Here is a 19145-nt window from a genome sequence, read left to right as displayed (position 1 = left end):
GTAGGATATATCAATATTCTCCTTGAAATGGTTTCCCAATCCTGAATGTTTTTCAAGCACAATTTGAAAGTCAAAAATTTCCTTCCATATCAACCAGCTTTCCATGAGTTTGAATTCCACTTACTTTAAGTCTATCTGGTCATACAAACCAAAGCAGGAGCTTCATGGCTGCATGGTTTGCATCCAGACTTAATGCAAAAGAAATCATTTAGGACAACTTTTAAAATTAATCTCACTATTTTAATTGTTCTGCTTGTACCTTAATTATGGCATAACAGATTTGCTAATTCAAAAGCTTGTAGAGCCAGTAATGCCAGTGTTATCTGCAGATCATTTGGGGTACTTTTTTCACATGAAAGCATTTTCTTGTATTCTACTGTTTGCTCTGAAAACATGAGCTTTGAATGGCCAGGGAAAACACATTTTGTCTCATCATTCAAGAATATTTGGGGATGTGCTGCAGCAGTGTAGACAGGATGGAATGCAGGCAAGACAGTTCCAACTCAGAGTCTAGCCTCTCCAACAAAGCACTTGGTGGTTCATTCTCACAAATCCCCATTTCTGACCATTTTTGAGAGGATGGTAGTCCTGACTCCCCAGGCTCTCCTTTGTGGCTCTGTCCTCTGTGGCTCTCAGTGGCTGTGGTCCCTCCTCCCAGCCAGTGCCTCACCTGAGCTTCTCCAGTGCCACAGGACACCCCAGCAAAACACTCTTTTGCAGGAGCAAAGAACAGATCCAGTCTTCCTCTGAGCAGCTGCTGAAGCTGAATTTCTTCTTATTGATTCTTGCAAACATGGAAGTGCTTTGTTGCCGTCGTGAAGCAAGAAGCTGACCTCACTCAGATCATTTTCATTTCCAAAGTTAACTCCTCATTTTGTGAATTACCATTTACATCAACTGCAAGCTTATTTGTCCTGGAAGTTGTATCTGATGGGCAAGGGCTCTCCTTCTGCGTTAAGTCTATACAATATTTTGTCTGAGTCATCACCTGCTCCCTTCTCTTCTGCGAGGCGGATGCTGACAGTCCCTCATGCTATGTGTTCTCTGATGCCCTGAGACTAAGGACACATCTGTCAGTCCGAGGAAGGCCTTCGATGGATCTCAGTATGAACCTGCATGTGGACTTTGAGCGTCATGGAAGCTATGATGAAGACGTAGGGGAAGTTGATGTACAACCACCAGGCCAGGTCGAAGACAAGCAGTATTTGGGTCAGCCCCTTGCAGAAGACCCTGTAGGAGCCGGTGGCGGCCGAGTGTAAGAGCTGGACAGCCCCACAGAGCTGCCACCATATAGACCCACCACCGTGATGTCTCCTGGCCTCTGCCCTGGCAGGTAAGATGTCATTTCTGACAGCTTTCAATAATTTTTCTTTTTTGGTTCCAGAAGTTTGACTATGATGTGCTTTTGGTGTGGATGTTTTTTTAGTTTATCCTGTTTGGAGTTCACTCAGCTTTTTGAATCTATAGGTTTTTATGTCTTTTGATAAATTTGGGAAATTTTTTTTAGAAACTGTTTCTTTGAACACTTCTTCATCCCACACCATCTTTCTCCTCTCTTCTGGAATTCCAGTGATATGAATGTTATATCATATGTTATAGTCTCAGATTTTCCTGAGGCCCTACTTTTTATTATTTTTCAGTCTATTTTTATCATTGTTCAAATTGGCTAATTTCTATGGTTCCATTTTCAAGTTCACTGATTCTTTCCTCTATCCTCTTTATTCTGTTGTTGAGCTCATTCTTGGAGGGTTTTTTAAAAATTTCAGTTATTGTATTTTTTTAGTTTTAAAATTTAAAATTGGTTTTTCTTATATCTTCTACCTCTTTGTTGAGACTTTCTACTTCCTTGCTGAGACTTTTTCATTTATTTCAAGTGTTCATAATTGTTTGTTGAAGCATTTTTATGATGGCTGCTTTAAAATCCTCGTCAGGTAATTCTAACATTTGTGTTATCGCCATATTGCTGTTTGTTGGTTGCCTTTTGTCACTCAAGTTGAGATCTTCCTGGTTCTTGGTAGGATAAGTGATTTTTCATTGAAAGTGATTTTGTGTTTTAGCAGGCCTCCTCTGATACCTGTTTTAGCTGGCCTCAGGTACTGCTCCAGCTGGGGAACAAGACACTGCCTCATTACAGCCAGATGGAGACGGATGTTCAGGTTCTCCCATCTGCCTCAGTTGACACACAGAGGGGAGGGCTCCTTGTCACTGCTGGGTAGAAAGTGGAGTTCAGGCTCTGCTGTAGGCTATGCTGACATAATTCTGGCTAGGAAGGGGAGCACCCTGATGCTCTTCATGTATTCTCCATTGACAATGCAGAATGGTAGATGGAAGTGCATGAATGACCTCAGTTCTGCTGAGAAGTGGGAAAAAGTTCTGTCAGTTAGGCTTCCTCTGACACTTCCTAGTGGAAGGGGCAGGGCACCTAACAGGAAACGGGAGAGGAGCCATGTTAGCTCAGGTGGAGATAGAAGTCCAGTGTTTGCATGTGTTCTCCACTCCCAGCTGCGTTGGGAGAGACCCTCTTTACCACCTGACCTACTGGAGCATTTTGTTATAACCTGGAAAGGGTGAAAGCCTAGGCTCTATACATTACCTTTGCTGGTAGGGTCTTAGTTTTGTTGTTGTTGTTTTTGTGTGTTTGGCTTGAATAGAGGGTTTATTACATAAAAGTTTCTGTCTTGTAGGCTGCCCCTTTCCTAGTCCGTTGGCTAAAGAGAGTAGGCTTTTCTTGGGCCTTTCTTTATCTGCACTCAGAATTTCCAGGTGGCTGCCTTTTCCCGTAATCACTATAGGATATACGACCAATAACAAAATCCAGGGAACTTACCACTGTATTGTTCCTTGGTTCCCAGGATTCCCCTAGCCAGTGTGCCTTCTCTCTTCCCCCTCTCAGAATTTTATATTTGTTTTATATATCATGTTCATGGTTTTTAGCTGTACTTAGCAGGAAGAATAGGGAAATGTTTGTCTACTCCATCTTTTGGAATAAGAAGTCCTTTCTCTTTTATTTTAGTGTGATGATATTGTGGTATAGTCTTTAAAGACATTTATTATGTCTGAGGTGAACTTCAAAAAATTGGGGTGGGTAATAGGTAGGAATATGGAGCAAACGAGATTAGCTATGAATTGATCATTGTTGAAGATGGGTGATAATACATATATGGAGGTTTATTACCCTACTTTATTTTTGTATATGTTGGAAATTCCCCTTAAAAAGAAAACCATTTCCTGACTACCCCGTCTAAGTCATGTTACAAGCTCTTGTTTGTGTTCTCCACTACAGTGTAAACTTGATAACAAGAACCCAGTCTATCTTGGTCACAATTACAGCTCCAAAGCTTAAAACTGACTGGTATATGGTTGGCATTCTAATTACCATGTTTCCTCAAATATAAGATTCCACAGATTATAAAATGTTTATGTACCATTAAAAAATACTGCAAATTATGATATACCACCAAGTTTTAGAAGTATTTGGATTTCAGATGCTACAATGTGAAAAAAATGCTTTAGAATTAATGAAATATGATATCTGTGGAATAAATGAATACTCTAAAATACTGCAAAGGTCAAGATTCTGCTGACAATGCTTCATACATGTTCAAGAGCAGATCAGGGTATATTTTTGAGAGTATTATCAATTCTACAGTGGGTATATTTCTTCCCAAATATTGAAATTTTTTATGCCCAACTTTATATAGTTACAAATCTTAATAGAAAATGCAACACTCTGCCATGGTCTCCCATCTTTTGACCACCAAGGACCCTTTTATTATTTCATCCCCAGGGTTCCCATATTTTGATGCCAAGTAAAATTTTTTCCTTGATATCAAGTAAAAGCTAATTTTCATTTTTCATCTATTAAATGTATAGTATTCAAACTGAGGCAATATAATTCCAGCTAAAATAAACCTGACCTTCTACCTATGCTGTGTGGACTCACCATAGGGAAAAGTAACATTTCTATTAGGAAATCTACTTTTTAGCCTCCAGTGCCACCTTCTCAGAATCCAAGAACCAGAGATGGCAGGCACTTGAGATGATAGGAATCAAGATGGCAAGAAGCCACGTGCCAGCTCCTATATATTAAGTCAAGAAAGGGCATTTAGGTAGCCCATCTTAACATTATAAGTTAGGCCATTTGTTTATACAACTCTCCAACAGAGAAAGTTGTGTAAGGGCATTAAACACTCTGGTGAACTGACATGGTCCAGGGGCCTATTCGAATTTCTAAATTTTTAGCATAAAAATTCAATTCGATTTTCTAGGTTGGATTGCAACAGAGTAGTGAAAAGAAAATGATATTTGTGGGGTTTTTTGTATCACCCTCTCTCTGTGCCTCAGTTTAGATCTGAGTGCAGAGGACAAGTCATTTATCTTTGCATCCCTGAGCAGACAGTTCAATGGCTGCCCAGAGAAGGCACTTGTAAGTGTCTGTGAACATGTGAATGAATGGAAGGACGGTGGTCCTCAGAACCTTCAAGACATCTTCTTATTTGAGCTCTCTTGAGGGAAGATGGAAACTAGGAAAAGGAAATGAACAGGAAACATGACGTCAGGAACCTGGCAAGGAAGAAAAACTAATGCAGCCTGAATTCTCTTTACCTTTGGAAAGTTCCTTATGCCCATGACCATTTCTACATGCCTAACACCTAATGTGGAATAACAAATCTATACGCAAAAACTTTAACCAAATACCTAAGACACACAATACATTTTTAAAATGAGAGCATGGGGCTTCCCTGGTGGTGCAATGGTTGGGAATCCGCCTGCCAATGCAGGGGACACAGGTTCGAGCCCTGGTCCAGGAAGATCCCACATGCCACGGAGCAACTAGGCCCGTGCACCAAAACTACTGAGCCTGCGCTCTAGAGCCCACGAGCCACAACTACTGAGCCCACATGCCACAACTACTGAAGCCCGTGCACCTAGAGCCCGTGCTCTGCAACGAGAAGCCACTGCAGTGAGAAACCCGCACATTGCAATGAAGAGTAGCCCCGCTCTCTGCAACTAGAGAAAGCCCGTGTGCAGCAATGAAGATCCAATGCAGCCAAAAATAAATAAATTAAAAAATAAATGAGAGTATGTATATTAGGTGGTACCAAGGGGATCAAAATTTCTTTATTCTCTTCCTAGAAAAATCATGTAAACATTAGCACAGATCTCTTCTTATCCCCAGGTTCAAAATCATCATGATCTGTTAGCCCTACATTTAAAATAAACAGTCAGGAAAAATAAAACCAGTTATCAGATGAACAGTTTTGGTCAGTTTTGGTCGTCTTCTTTGGGAAACCTTCCACTCTAAAGGCTCAGTAGATCCGTGTGACTCCGGTGAGGAGGGACTAAGGGGACTCCAGTGAGCACAGAGAACAGCAGTGGGTCAGTGGATGCTGGCAGTTTGTTCTAATAAGTATCACATTAGGGCCCACTTCCAGCCCCCAAAGGACAGGATTAAATATTCTGAGCTCAAGTTCCAGGAACGGCTGGTCTTTCCCTTCCCTCCAGAAAAAGGACTGGGGCAGATCCACAGGGTTGAGAGGAGGAAGGACACACCTTCTTAACCTTTGTTTGTCTTTAAAGCAGACATCCTAGGATGCACTTCTTCCTTACATCAGAAAAAAGCCATGAATACGCAGCCACATGGATTGGAGAAGACAGAAGAAAACAGGTGAGAATCTACGCAATTGCTTCTCTTCCTGTTGAAGTGTTAAAGAATATAATGCAGTGAATTCTTTGTTCCGTCATATTCTTGGAGTGGGGCAACTTAACGCTTGGTTTCCAAAGCAATATATTATTGGTTAAGTACCTGACATAGCAATCCTGTAGCTTGGTTAGATCTTCTTTTCAATCTCGCTTTCAAATACCTATCTGCTTGCCTTTAGTGTCACTTCAACCAGGAAGAAAAGAGGTAAGTCTCTCAGAGACCATTTAATATATCCCAGTGATAACTAGTTATTCATGATGAAGAATAAGCTGTACTACGAACTTGGTAGAGAACAAGAGTGTCAGAACCTTTGCTCTATCAGATTACAAAGTAAGTCTCCTTTCATAATGAACTCCTGGAAGTTGAGATGGTATTCCCTAACGTCTGGGCATCTGTTAGCCCAGATGGGTAAAACGGGCTAAAATATATAAAGCAATGAGCACAGTCCCTAATGTATAGTAGGTGCCCCATACATGTTTCTGGTCAACTAAAATAGTTGGCATTTATTAAGGACCAACTAAGTGCCAGACCCTATGTTCGTTGCTTTATATACAATATTTCTTGGTAGGTGCTAATAACCCATTTTCTAAATGAGTTAAGTAAGGCTCAGCAATTCAGTTTATCCAAAGAAGGTTAAAATGTTAGCTGGGGATACAGTTAGCATTTGAACCCAGCTGGTCTGATTTTAGATCTCATGCCCTTTCCATTACTCCACATTGTTTCCTTAAACTGTTTTTGTACATTTGAGTGAGCTAGACAGAAAGTGAAAAGCAAGTGAGTTATATTAAAAACCTAAGAATTCTAAACTGAAAATATCCTTTCATGCCTCAGTAGATTAAAGAAGGGAAGGGTAAACAACATGTAATAAAAGAAACCATAAATGAAAGAGAACAAAAAGGTGCTGTTAAATGTCTTAAAATAGATACAAATGTTAGTTCGATGTCTGATTTTGTCCCTCTTTTTACAGAGGGCCTTTAGGAACAAAGTAATCATGTTCTCTCCACCACCCTCCCCACCTCAAAAAACGGACATTAGTTCTCTCTATGCATTCCACGTGATTAAACCGTCCCAATTCACGAACGTACTGGGACAAAGAAGTAGGCAGGTTTTTATTCTTGAAAACCCCTCAATAGAAGAAAGGCAGTCAGGAAGATGGCCTGGTCACCAACCTGTTCAGTACTAAGAGCTGAGTCTTAGATTCTATATTCTGTAATATTAGGCTGGAGGGGGTCTTCTTACCTGGACTCAATGATTTCTCTACCACATGAACCTCCTAAACTGTTCATGCAACATTTTAAAGAACTGTTTACTTAGTCTTAGGGCTAGATAAGAGGGAAAGAATATAGAGAGAGATAAAAAGAAATGAAATATACCATGAATGCTTAACCAAAGCATGGAATGGGTTGGAAAGGAAAGAGAAGACTTTAGTACCAGTAGAAATAAAGCCAGACACCTTGAACTCAGAGATGATGAAGAATCTTAAAAAACTTCATCAGTGACAAGTGGCTGCCTTCAGGTGCCAAATTCCACTAACCTCTCAATCTCTATATAAACAAAAAGAGTTACAGATGCTGGCCAAGGCCCCATTTTTTCCCTGCCAAATTGATACCAGGTGTTTGGACCATCTACTTAAACTCCTTATTAATAGGATTTGACCACCAATAGCTTTCCCTGACAGTTGACTATAAACTAGAACTTCAACAGTATGGTTTAGAATTACTTTAGAAATATAAATAAGTGCTTTTGTGATTAAACTCTACTCTCAGTTAACACAGACTTGACATTGGCTTTAACTTCTGAGAGACACTATTATTTATGTTTGTTGCCCATTTTAAAATGGACACAATTGTAAATAAAGGATTTTAAACAGAGCCCCTAATAAAGCCTAAACCTAATCATTTCCACAATTCCAGTTTTATTTAGATTTTATGTGCTTGCATGTAGACACACTTAAAGAACATATATTTTTTTATATATATGAAATATAGATGATATGGGAGTTTGACAAATGATTTGTTAATGAAAATTTATTAACTATATAACCTTTGAGTACCAGAGAAACTTCACTATGTACAGATCACCATGAAGTTCCCAGTTTCTAAACTTTGGTTATATGAATATGCCTCAAGCACCAAGGAACAAACAATAATCCTAATTCAAAAAGAAAGAAAAAAAAAAACCCCAAGAAACAAAAGATCCTTCAAGTCTCTTGAATCTGTTTGTTTTTTAAACACCATTTGGGAAACTCTTTTATTCTACATTTCCTTCCATTTCGGTCAGTTTCCAAAAACAGTATCAATAAAAATTGATCGGGGAAAAAGGACAGACAAACCATTACAGACAAAGGTGATGTCGCTAAATAACTTTCTGGAAATTATTCTGCCTTAAATACAAAACTTTTAACCTAGGGGATCTGCATTATGTAACATGTATGAAAAAAACCCCCAACTCTTAATTTTCAAAAATCAAAAACTCCAACAATGCAATCATAACAAGATTAGGGGGTGAAAGGCTCACAGGGAGATCTTTAGCAGACGCAGTTAGTTAAACAGATTCTAGGATTTCACCTTCTTCCCTGGCATCTGCTAGCTGCAGAGGCAATTTGTATAATATACAGGCATCAAAAAAGAGACCTGACAGGCTGAGCACAAACTTTCATGAAATTTCACAAGAAATCTGATGGGCAAAAGAAAGAAAAATCAAAGAATGAAGACTGAAATAGAAAAAAATGGAAACAAAATATGTCTATGTTTGTGGAAGGGACTGCATCCTTGCCTACAAATGTGGATTATATACACATTTATATTAAGTCAGTTCATATGTTACACCTGACAATTCAGAAAGGATGTTTCTCAGGAGAGGTGGAAGGAGGTTCTATTCACTTGGATCCTCAGGCCCCAGTCCTTTGTCCTGGCTGGTTGGTGGTCTCCGCACAAGACTCAACAGCATGGTATATGAATGGATAAAGCTTGATGTCTGGTCCAGGGGTGGAACAGTTTCTACATTCTTCATTGTAATATCGTAGCAACAGCTTATATACTTCTCCTGAAGAGTAGAAAGCCAGACCAATTTGCACATTAAGGTATGTAGATGGATAAAACTACTACAGAACACTTCAGTTTTATCTTAATCTAAATAATATATGCTCACATTTGGCTTTTGAAAATAGAGCACGAAGGCTTTATTTAATAAAAAAGCCTGGAAGGCTTTCCTGACATAAAGTTAAAATTTTTTAGAATACCTTAAAGAAACTACTTATTAGCTCATAATTACAGCAGGCTATACATGGTACATCATCCATGCATTGTTTTGGGAGTTCGTGGGAACTCCTATTTTACATTTAGCTCCCATGATAGCAAGGCCTTTCAGGTCCAGCTGAAACAGCAGATGGAGGATGCTGGCATGTCTGATAAACATGACTCAGAGTGAGGCCGCTTAGGTTTTAACTTACCCGCCAATACCTTCCCTCTTTCAGTTTTCTATACACACAAAAGTATAAAATGGACACTAACTCCAACTTCTCGGCCTTAAATTAATAAGCTGACATACTCATTCAAGACTGAGGATGAAAGTTTGCCAGGAAAAAAGATTCTGCAAGTGTTGCCCCTCTAAGACCTTGTCCCCCCATCAAAGTCACACTTCCATTTTTTCTTATCCACTGTGATCTATCCAGATTTAGCAAGTGCTCCTCCTGGATGGTGTACAATCCATCTAGATACCAAGTGTCAAGACTATCCCCTACTTACCAACAGTCAGTTTCCTTTCAGTAAGGAACGTGTGCATGCTGTAAATGTCTCTCATCAATTCTGAGTCCCCAAAGGTGAAATAAACCACATCTCGCTCCGCTACAGCAGCTGCCAGTATCTGTATTAAGGCTGTAGCAAAGAGAAGAAACACAACTATATTATGACACTTCACATCAAGATACTTTGTTCTTTCAACCAGGTAAATTATAGCTGCTGTGTCATAGCTTTATCCTGGATTAAAGATTTATAAACCTAATATACACATTATTAGCAATGGCAAATACAGGATGAATATAAATCATCTAGTTGTGTGACTTTCCAGACATGCTGCTGAGAGTATCATCAAGGCACAGAATTCCCACGTAAGTAAGCACTTCTGTGGGAAAACAAAGGAAGGTGCATCTGAGGCAGCACAGTTAAGGCACTGAAGTGGTATTTTTTTTTTTCACTTACATTAATCTGGAACTAAAATTTTTGTGTTTGCTTGCTTGATTTAATTATTTTATCTTAAACACAGTCATTGTTTCTTTTCTGTCAAAGGAGTCTCTGTGATTTTCCGTGACCAATATACTTGGGAGGTTCTACTGTTCTCATTAACCCTACAGCAAGCAAGCATTCTCAAAAATGGGTTAGAGAAGACACCTGTATCCCTCCTGCACTCCCACCTCCACCCAATCACTACAGCATGGAGTGAATGTTACTGAAAACACTGGACAGTATCTCTGGTGTACTGGAATAGGAAAATCATTGAGAACCACTGTCCCCACAAATCAGAGTTACAAATCACTCAGCCTGGAGTATATTTCCAAAAGTTAAATTCCTTTATAATCTTAATCTCAATAGACAAAATTTTTTTTATTATTTTTTAAAATGAATTTATTTATTTTATGTATTTTTGGCTGCATTGGGTCTTCGTCGCTACGCGTAGGCTTTTCTCTAGTTGCAGAGAGCGGGCGCTACTCTTTGTTGCAATGTGCAGGCTTCTCACTGAGGTGGCTTCTCTTGTTGTGGAGCACGGGCTCTAGGCGTGCGGGCTCAGTAGTTGTGGCGCACGGGCTTAGTTGCTCCACGGCATGTGGGATCTTTCTGTACCCAGGCTCCAACCCGTGTCCCCTGCGTTGGCAGGCAGATGCTTAACCAGTGCGCCAGGGAAGCCCGACAAAATTTACTTTAAATAACAAAAATGAACAAAGGTACAATAAATGCCCTTTTGCTAGTAACATATCTTTTCCTTCATAAAAGGGGAGGTGGGAATCAAACTAAAACACTATGGAGGATAAATATAGTTTTGATTTTTGAGAGCATGTTAATATTCTACATATTCAAAACAAAATTAAAACAATAAGAATGGGAATGGGGAGGAACCTATAACTGAAAGCAAACTAAAACAATTGAGCCTAATTTTATTTCAAAAGAATAGCACTACAGGGAAAGGAAAAAGGAAAGGATGAAAGTAAGAACTAATCCAAGTAACTTATGAACACAATATTTTACTAATATGCCTTCAGTCTTGGGCAAGGAGGAAAGAATTGCAAACAATTCCCGGACTCTTTTTACTAGATTTGCTTACCATAGTAGTACAGGTGAAGCAATTCTGAAACTACTTTAAAATATATTTCAGGATTGAACAAATGAGTTAATTTGTTGATGTTGCTGGGAGCTGTAGGTTCTCAGTATGGAAGAGGGAACAAACAAACACGGAATGGGAAAAGACAAAAAAGAACTCTGTGGTGACTGACAGATTGAAATGGAAGGCACTGGTATGTACTCATGACTTCTAAAATATGTACATTTGTGTGTGTGTGTATGAGTGAGAGACAGAGAGAGAGAGAGTGTGTGTGTGTGTGTGTATGTATGTGCATTTCTTAGTTTTGTCCACTGAAAGGGCCAAAAAGAAGACATCTTAGTAGCAATGAGCACATCTAGTGCCCAGATCTTGGTCTCTAATACCATTCCACCTAAACGGAGCTGTATTCCTCCAGGAATACCTGATTCCATGGTTAGGACAGGACAGGTACAAGATGAACCCAGAATGTTTTATTATACCAGAAAGTGAAGAAGTGCTCAAAAATGGGAAAATTGATGGATTGCTTGTCACAAGGATATAGAAGCCAGTTTGAAGGAGCTCCTACTAAGCCAAATCTGGACAAGCTAAGCACCAAAATATTATGTACAGTAATAAATTACAAATCACTGAAAAAATATAAATTCCTGAGTTCACAATGATAATATATAATAAATAGAGAGAAAGAAGGGCTTTTACTCACAGGAGAAAGCCAAAGACTAACTGGTTAAGTCGGGAGGGAGTGCTAGAATGAGATAATCCTCTTTTTGCAACCATCACGGTAAAGACTGGATCAGGTAAAGATCAATAAAGGATGCTAAACCTAAGGGAAATTTTGTCTCAAAGTGTCTTCCTACAGACTACTTATTAACTACAAGAGAGCAAAAAAACTCTGCAACAGTGGAAAAATCAGATAGCACCTTGACTGGGTGATCAAAATTAACATCACTAATGGGGTCAGATGACTACTAAGTGCCTCCAGACACTATCACCTACATACTGCTCTGATCAAGAATGCATAATATAACCCTAATTATGAGGAAACAGCAGATAAACTCAAGGAATGTTGTATTCTTCAAACATGTCAATGTCATAAAGACAAAGAAAGGCTGTGGAAATACTCCAGATTCAAAAGGAGGCTCAAAAACATTAACTAAATGCAATACCTGACCCTGGACCCTGTATTGGAGGGCAAAATGGCTACAGCGGGTTTGATTAGGGCACCTTATAAAACTGCAACATAGATGAGAAGATAAAAATATTATATCAATGTACATTTATGAATTTATAACTAATGTGTTTATATAAGAGAATAGGAAAAACATACTGAAGTATTTAGGAAAGGGGGTATAATGTATGTAACTTAAGCTCAAATCGTTCAGAAAAAAATTGTATATAATACACAAGCATATATGTACATAAACATACACAGAGTTGTTTAACTTTTTGTAACTTTTTGTAAGTTTGAAATTATTTTCAAATAAAAAGTTTTAAAAGTTATGTAGAAAGGAAAAATATTTTTAAGATGAACTAGTAAATTTGATATAGCTGAGTATCCCCAAATTTGGGAAACAATCTAAGACATTAGAATACATGTGAGATTCTAAAATACCAAAGTATTTCCTAATTTCCAAACTAATATTTATTGAGTATCCCCAACATGTGAGGTACCATGACTAGGCCTTATTAATCTTGAAGTGTTGAAAGTAATTATCTCAAAATAGAGATACGTTTTAATTAAAACCGCTCAACCAACTTATACATACATTAAAGCTTCAGTGCACTCAATTTTAAAAGGTTCCTAATTAACCTAAACTACATATAAAAAGGGAAACCAATGAATCGTCATCTTCTTCTACCAAGAGGTATCATTTTTTTATCTTTTGGTTTGAATGAAATTTGGCTTTAAGTATTTCCTATTTAAGAGACAGAGAGGAGAGAGAGACCCAAAGAAAAGTCCTTTTAGTCCTACTTCCTCCTTACATACAGAAATACTAGATCACTGGTCATTTGCCATTTATGAAATAAAATATTAGTAAAAACATTTAAAATGTATCTCCCTATAGAGTTTATGTTTTAAATGCTTCACAGGCCATTTTGTCCCTGTGGATAGGCTCCTGGAGCTAAGCTTGACAGATCTACCAAAAAGAGGCTGGATCCTAATAAGAGAACCAGTTCACATTACATTCTTGATTTCACATCCATTTCTGTTTGGGTACACATGGTAATAAAAGCTGGAACTGGAGACTGAAGACCTGAGCTCAGGCCTTGCCCTTCTGCTAGCTAGCTAAGCTCTATGACTTTGGCCAAGTCACTTAACTCTCTTGCCTGCATTTTCCCCATCTGTGCAATGAAGAAGTTGAATCAGATGATCACTGAAGACTCTTTCAGAGTATAATTCCATAATCTGTTGTAATTTTTCTCCTTGCATTGGATATTAGACTATAAATACACAAAGGAAATTTTCAGAAATTTAAATTAATCTTGACCTTAAATACATCAGTAATCACTAACAAAAGATCATTTTAAACAGAACTGTCTTCATACCTCACTCCATCCCCAAGATCTTTGCAAATCTAGACAATTATGTCTCACAATTTAAGTGAACTCTCCTGTATCACAAGTTAGATGAGAATAAATCACAAATCTAATAGGGTGTATGGACTGACTCCAAGTATGATATAAAACCATCAAATTCTAACTTCAAGCACAACTAGGTGCCAAAATAATCACTTAAATTAACCTGCAGGGAGCTTGGTTTTAATTTTCTTTTTGGCATCAATGTTAAGCTGTGAAAATTCTTCAAATAAATATGAATAATGTCAAAAAACAATTCACAGTGTCCTCTTATAACAAATGAACCAAACAAAAAATGAGTAAAACCATGGATACTTTATACCACAGGTATGGTCTGAGGCCATTAGCATGTAACATTAGTAACAACTGCTAACACTGAACTCTATACTGTAGCATGCTGAACGTTCTAGCAGCTTTTTTTAAAGGACAAACTCAAGATTCACAAGGATTAACTCACTTAATCCTTACAAAAACTGAATAAATGTTAGTATTATTTCCATTTTGAAAATCAGGAAATAAAGGCACCAAAAGATTAATTAACCCGTCTAAGGTCACAGAGCCAGAAAGCGGTGGAGCTGAAATTTCTATTTGTCAAATAGAAATTCATTAAGCTTATTTTATTTGCAAGTCACTTTTAGGTAGTGAAGGTAGGGAATGGGGATAGAAAAGACAATGCACAGGACTGCATCAAGATAGCTTCAAATTATGGTAAACTAGCAATGGCATAATCTTTCACAAGTCAGATAACACAGTATGGAGAGGTACAAAAAATAAACACTGAGGATGTGCAATGAGAAACTGACAAAAACACAATAGAAAGAACTTTAGAGCACCACTTGATTCCTTCGGAAAGCAGGCAGACAAAACTAGAAAAATACAGGGTCTGATCTAATAGGTATAGAATCTAACAGACAAAGTATAAATTCTATACCCTTCAGAGACACCTTTTCAAGTGCCAACATAATATATACAACAATTAATTATGTTAGGCCACAAGTAAAAGCTCAAAAAACTCTAAAAAGTAGAGATAATATTATCTATCCTCTTTGATTACAATGCAACAAAATTAGAAATAAGAGATGAAACAAACATAATTTGCTTTAAAAACCATTTAGAAATGGTTTCAAGTTATCTCCTAAAAAGCTCATGGGTGCCTGGTGGTACACTTAGGGAGAAGGAGCCCACTCAACAGTCTCTACTGAGATGGGATAAATAATGCTGCAAAAAACAAACAGAAAAAGCAAAAAATAGTGCTTCTACTCTAACAATGAGAAAAGGCCAAGTAATCTACAGAATTATAACTTTTCCTTAGTCTACCAGAGAGCTGAGTTTTCAGGGCAACCAAAGTACAACAAGCTCTACCAAGAAGAGACAAAACACATGAACTATTATCTTGAAAGAACACAGGAGAAAAGAGGTAGCTACCACAGAAATGGGTGAGTAAAATTTTGAAAGCCAAGTGTGAACTGGAGGTGGGGGTAGTGTCACTTTGGAATAGCTATGAGCCCAGAAAGGAGAATTCACATTCACTCAAAAGCTCTTTTCCACGGGCCTCCATAGGGTCCTCAGAAAGATGAGGGGCCAGGCAGGAGGACAGAGAGAGCCCCTTTGGTTCCACAAGCCTGCAGGAGGTAACTGGCTGCTGCTGAAGGACAGGTATCAAGCCCCTCTTCCCTATGTCCCTTCTTTCCTACCCTCTGGCTCATAGGGCCATTGGCTGCCTGGGGCAGAAAGCTGTTAATCAATGTCTGTTGAATGAATGAATATATGAAAAATATTCTCTTACTAGTTGTTAGCATAACGTACAGTGAAAGCCGTTCAAAATTAAATTGTTACAAATTGAAAAACTCATGCACAGTTAGGCAACAAGCATGTTAAAAAAATATTTAGCCTTATTTCTAATAAAAGAAATGTAAGTTTAAGGGTTCATACATGCCCATGTTCTCCCTCCATGAAGTTTTTTGTTTGCTTGTTTTAACTATCCTTCCTCCCTTCTTTCTTATAGGGTAGGGATAGCATCTGATGGTTCAGATGAGTCTTCATGAAACATTACTAAGACCTAGGGACAGATAAAGATGGCCAGTTCAGAGAAGTTAATATTGGCCCTGTCTTTATCTGCTCTCAAAGGTTTTTTGTTTACCAACTTTATTTAATCTATCAATACTTTGAACTGGACCATAGCTTCTGATTCTTCTCTGTGCACCTGCTCTGCCTCCCTAATGTTGGTTCATCAGCGAACATCTCTTTCTTAATGCTCTCTTCTCTTGGAAATTAATCTAGGATTTAAATGCTCCCTTGCTCATGTCTGCTTATATGGCTAATGAGAAAGTGGGCTTATAAAAGAGGGGTTTATACAGTTCCGATGGCTGACTCTTTTTTTTTTTATACAATCGGAATATAATTGACATATAGCATTATATTCATTTCAGGTGTACAACATAATGATTAGATATTTGTATATATTGCAAAATGATCACCACAATAAATCTAGTTAACATTCACCACCACACATAGCTACATATTTTTTTGTGATGAGAACTTGCAAGATTTACTCTCTTAGCAACTTTCAAATATACAATACAGTATTATTAACTATAGTCACCATGCTGTACATTACATCCCCACGATTTATTCATTTTATAACTGGAAGTCTGTACCTTTTGACCTCTTTCACCCATTTTGTGCACTCTCCATCCTATACCTCTGGTAACCACTGATCTGTTCTGTGTATCTATGAGCTCTTTTTTTTTTTTTTTAAGGTTCCACATATAAGTGAGATCATATGGTATCTGTCTGTCTCACTTAGCATCATTCTTTCAAGGTCATCCATGTTGTTGAGAACATTTTTAATAAGATTTTTAAAAATTACAAAAACAGTAACAGATTTGATGCAATCTCTATCAAAATATCAATGGCATTTTTCACAGAAATAAAATAATTCTAAAATTTGTATGGAAACACAGAAGACCCTGAATAGCCAAAGCAATTTTTGACAAAGAATAACAAAGCTGGACAAATCACACTCCCTGATTTCAAATCTACTACAAAGTTACAGTAGTCAATACAGCATGTTACTGGAACAAAAACACACACACACAGATCAATGGAACTGAATAGAGAGCCCAGAAATGAACCCATATTTATATGGGCAATTAATCTATAACAAAGGAGGCAAGAATACACAATGGGGAAAAGACAGCCTCTTCAATAAATGATGTTGGGAAAACTGGATAGCTACATGCAAAAGAATTAAACTGGACCACTTTCACATACCATATACAAAAATAAATTCAAAATGGATTAAAAGTAACACCTAAAACCACAAAACTTCTAGAAGAAAACATAGGCAGTATGCTCTTTGACACAAGTCTTAGCAATATTTTTTGGATATGTCTCCTGAGACAATGAAAACAGAAGCAAAAATCAACAAATGGGACTACAGCAAACAAAAAAGCTTTTGCACAGTGAAGGAAACCAACAAAACGAAAAGGGCCAACTACTGAATGGGACAAGATATTTGCAAATGATATATCCAGAAAGGGGTTAATATCCAAAATATACAAAGAACTCATACATCTCAACGCCAGAAAAACAAACAACCAGATTAAAAACTAGCCAGAGGACCTAGATAGACATTTTTCCAAAGAAGACATACAGATGGCCAAGAGGCACATGAAAATATGCTCAACATCACTAATCATCAGGGAAATGCAAGTCAAAACCACAATGAAATTGCACCTCACACCTTTCAGAATGGCTATTATCAAAAGACAACAAATAAGTGTTGGTGAGGATGTGGAGAAAAGGGAACCCTCGTGTACTGCTGATGAGAATATATATGGAATATAGTATGAAGGTTCCTCAAAAAATTAAAACTACAACTACCATACAATCCAGCAACTCCACTTCTGGGTATTTATCTGAAGAAAATGAAAACACTAATTAGGAAAGATATATGTACCCCTATGTTCATTGCAGCATTATTTACAATAGCAAGATATGGAAGCAATCTAAGTGCCCATCAATAGATAAATGGATAAAGATGTGGTGTATATATACAATGAAATACTACTTGGCCATAAAAAAGAATGAAATCTTGCCATTTGCAACAACATGGGTGGACCTAGAAGGTATTATGCTAAGTGGAATAGAAAGACAAATACTGTATGATTTCACTTATGGGTGCAATCTAAAAACAAAACAAAATAAATGAACAAACATAACCAAACAGAAACAGAGTAACAGATACAGAGAACAAACAGGTGGCGGCCAGAAGGGAGGGGGTAGGGAGGAGGAGAGAAATAGGTGAAGGGGAAGAGGTATAAACTTCCAGTTGCAAAATAAATGAGTTATGGGTATAAAATGTACAGTGTAGGGAATACAGTCAGTAATTACATAAGATCTTTGCATGGTGACAGAAGACAACTAGACTTATCATGGAGATCATTTTGAAATATATAGAAATATAGAATCACTATGTTGTATACCAGGAGCTAATGTAGTATAAGTAGGTCAATTATACTTCAAAAACAAACAAACTCATAGGAAAATATGATCAGATTTCTGGCTACCAGAGGCAGGAGGTTGGGGGAAAGGGAATTATATGAAGGTAGTCAAAAGGTACAAACCTCCAGTTATAAGATAAATAAGTACTAGGAATGTAATGCACAACATGATAAAGATAATTAACACTGCTGTACATTATAAATGAAAGTTGCTAAGGGAGTAAAGCCTGAGAATTCTCATCACAAGGAAAACAGTTTTTTTTCTACTTCTTTAATGTTGTATCTATATGAGATGATAGATGTTCACTAAACCTACTTGATATTCACTTCATGATGTATGTAAGTCAAATCATTATGTTGTACACCTTAAAATTATATAGTTCTGTATGTAATTATATTTCAGTAAAGCTGGAAAAAAACAACAAAACAATATATGCTCACAACAGAAAAATAATCTCGATAATTGAGAAAATTACACAATGAGAATCTTGGAATACTACCCTTAATAGTCACCAGAGCAAGCAAAGCCGCAGTCTGAGAGAAAGGCTTTTATGCCATGAAGAAAAGAAACAAAATGAACACATTTATAAAGCTTCCCAAATTGTCCATCACAAATGACCAAGGCTTATGGCAGACCTGGTTTCTGGATTGATGATATGAATCTACTCATTTATTTTACTTAAGAGAAAAACAGAAAAAAGTGTCTGTCATAAGATCAATAAGCCCAGAGTGAAAAACAGGTTTCCTCAAATTCAGGATGATAAAGAATTTCATAAAATAAAACCCAGAAATTCCTTCTTCTATAGACATTCAAAACACCAAAACTGACAACATGCGGTTTTTGTTTTTGAATATGAAGAAAATATGGGTGAAAGCCTTTAGAATAAAGGAATAGAGAAGATTTTTCTAAGCATGCCACAAAAGTGTAAACACATAAAACATAACTCCATGTGACAACAACTCAACCGGCTAAAATACATAAACCCTATGGGTATCCTTTGTAATAAAATTATAATAGCACCTTCCTGGGTTCGGTGAGTCATTCTAAT

General features: G+C 37.5%; 2 protein-coding genes across 4 annotated transcripts in view; both read right to left on the bottom strand.

Annotated features, from left to right (window-relative positions):
• Positions 1-260: 260 nt before the first annotated feature.
• FAM220A (family with sequence similarity 220 member A) lies at positions 261-985 on the bottom strand. The gene is given in 3 exon segments (XM_059899624.1): positions 261-460; positions 463-771; positions 886-985. Coding segments are annotated over 3 exon segments (609 nt in total).
• Positions 986-7922: 6937 nt separating this feature from the next.
• PARG (poly(ADP-ribose) glycohydrolase) overlaps positions 7923-19145 on the bottom strand; it is a 110143-nt gene continuing 98920 nt past the window's right edge. For all 3 annotated transcript variants that reach the window (XM_059900119.1, XM_059900117.1, XM_059900118.1), the window contains exons 17-18: positions 9451-9579; positions 7923-8749 (exon numbers count right to left, since the gene is read on the bottom strand). In XM_059900119.1, the coding sequence (XP_059756102.1) occupies positions 8595-8749; positions 9451-9579 (284 nt within the window). In that variant the 3' untranslated portion in view covers positions 7923-8594. The remainder of the gene's footprint in view (positions 8750-9450; positions 9580-19145) is intronic.

This window comes from Balaenoptera ricei, chromosome 16 (assembly GCF_028023285.1).
Source record: "Balaenoptera ricei isolate mBalRic1 chromosome 16, mBalRic1.hap2, whole genome shotgun sequence".
NCBI lineage: Eukaryota > Metazoa > Chordata > Mammalia > Artiodactyla > Balaenopteridae > Balaenoptera > Balaenoptera ricei.
This window is presented reverse-complemented; position numbering and strand designations above follow the sequence as displayed.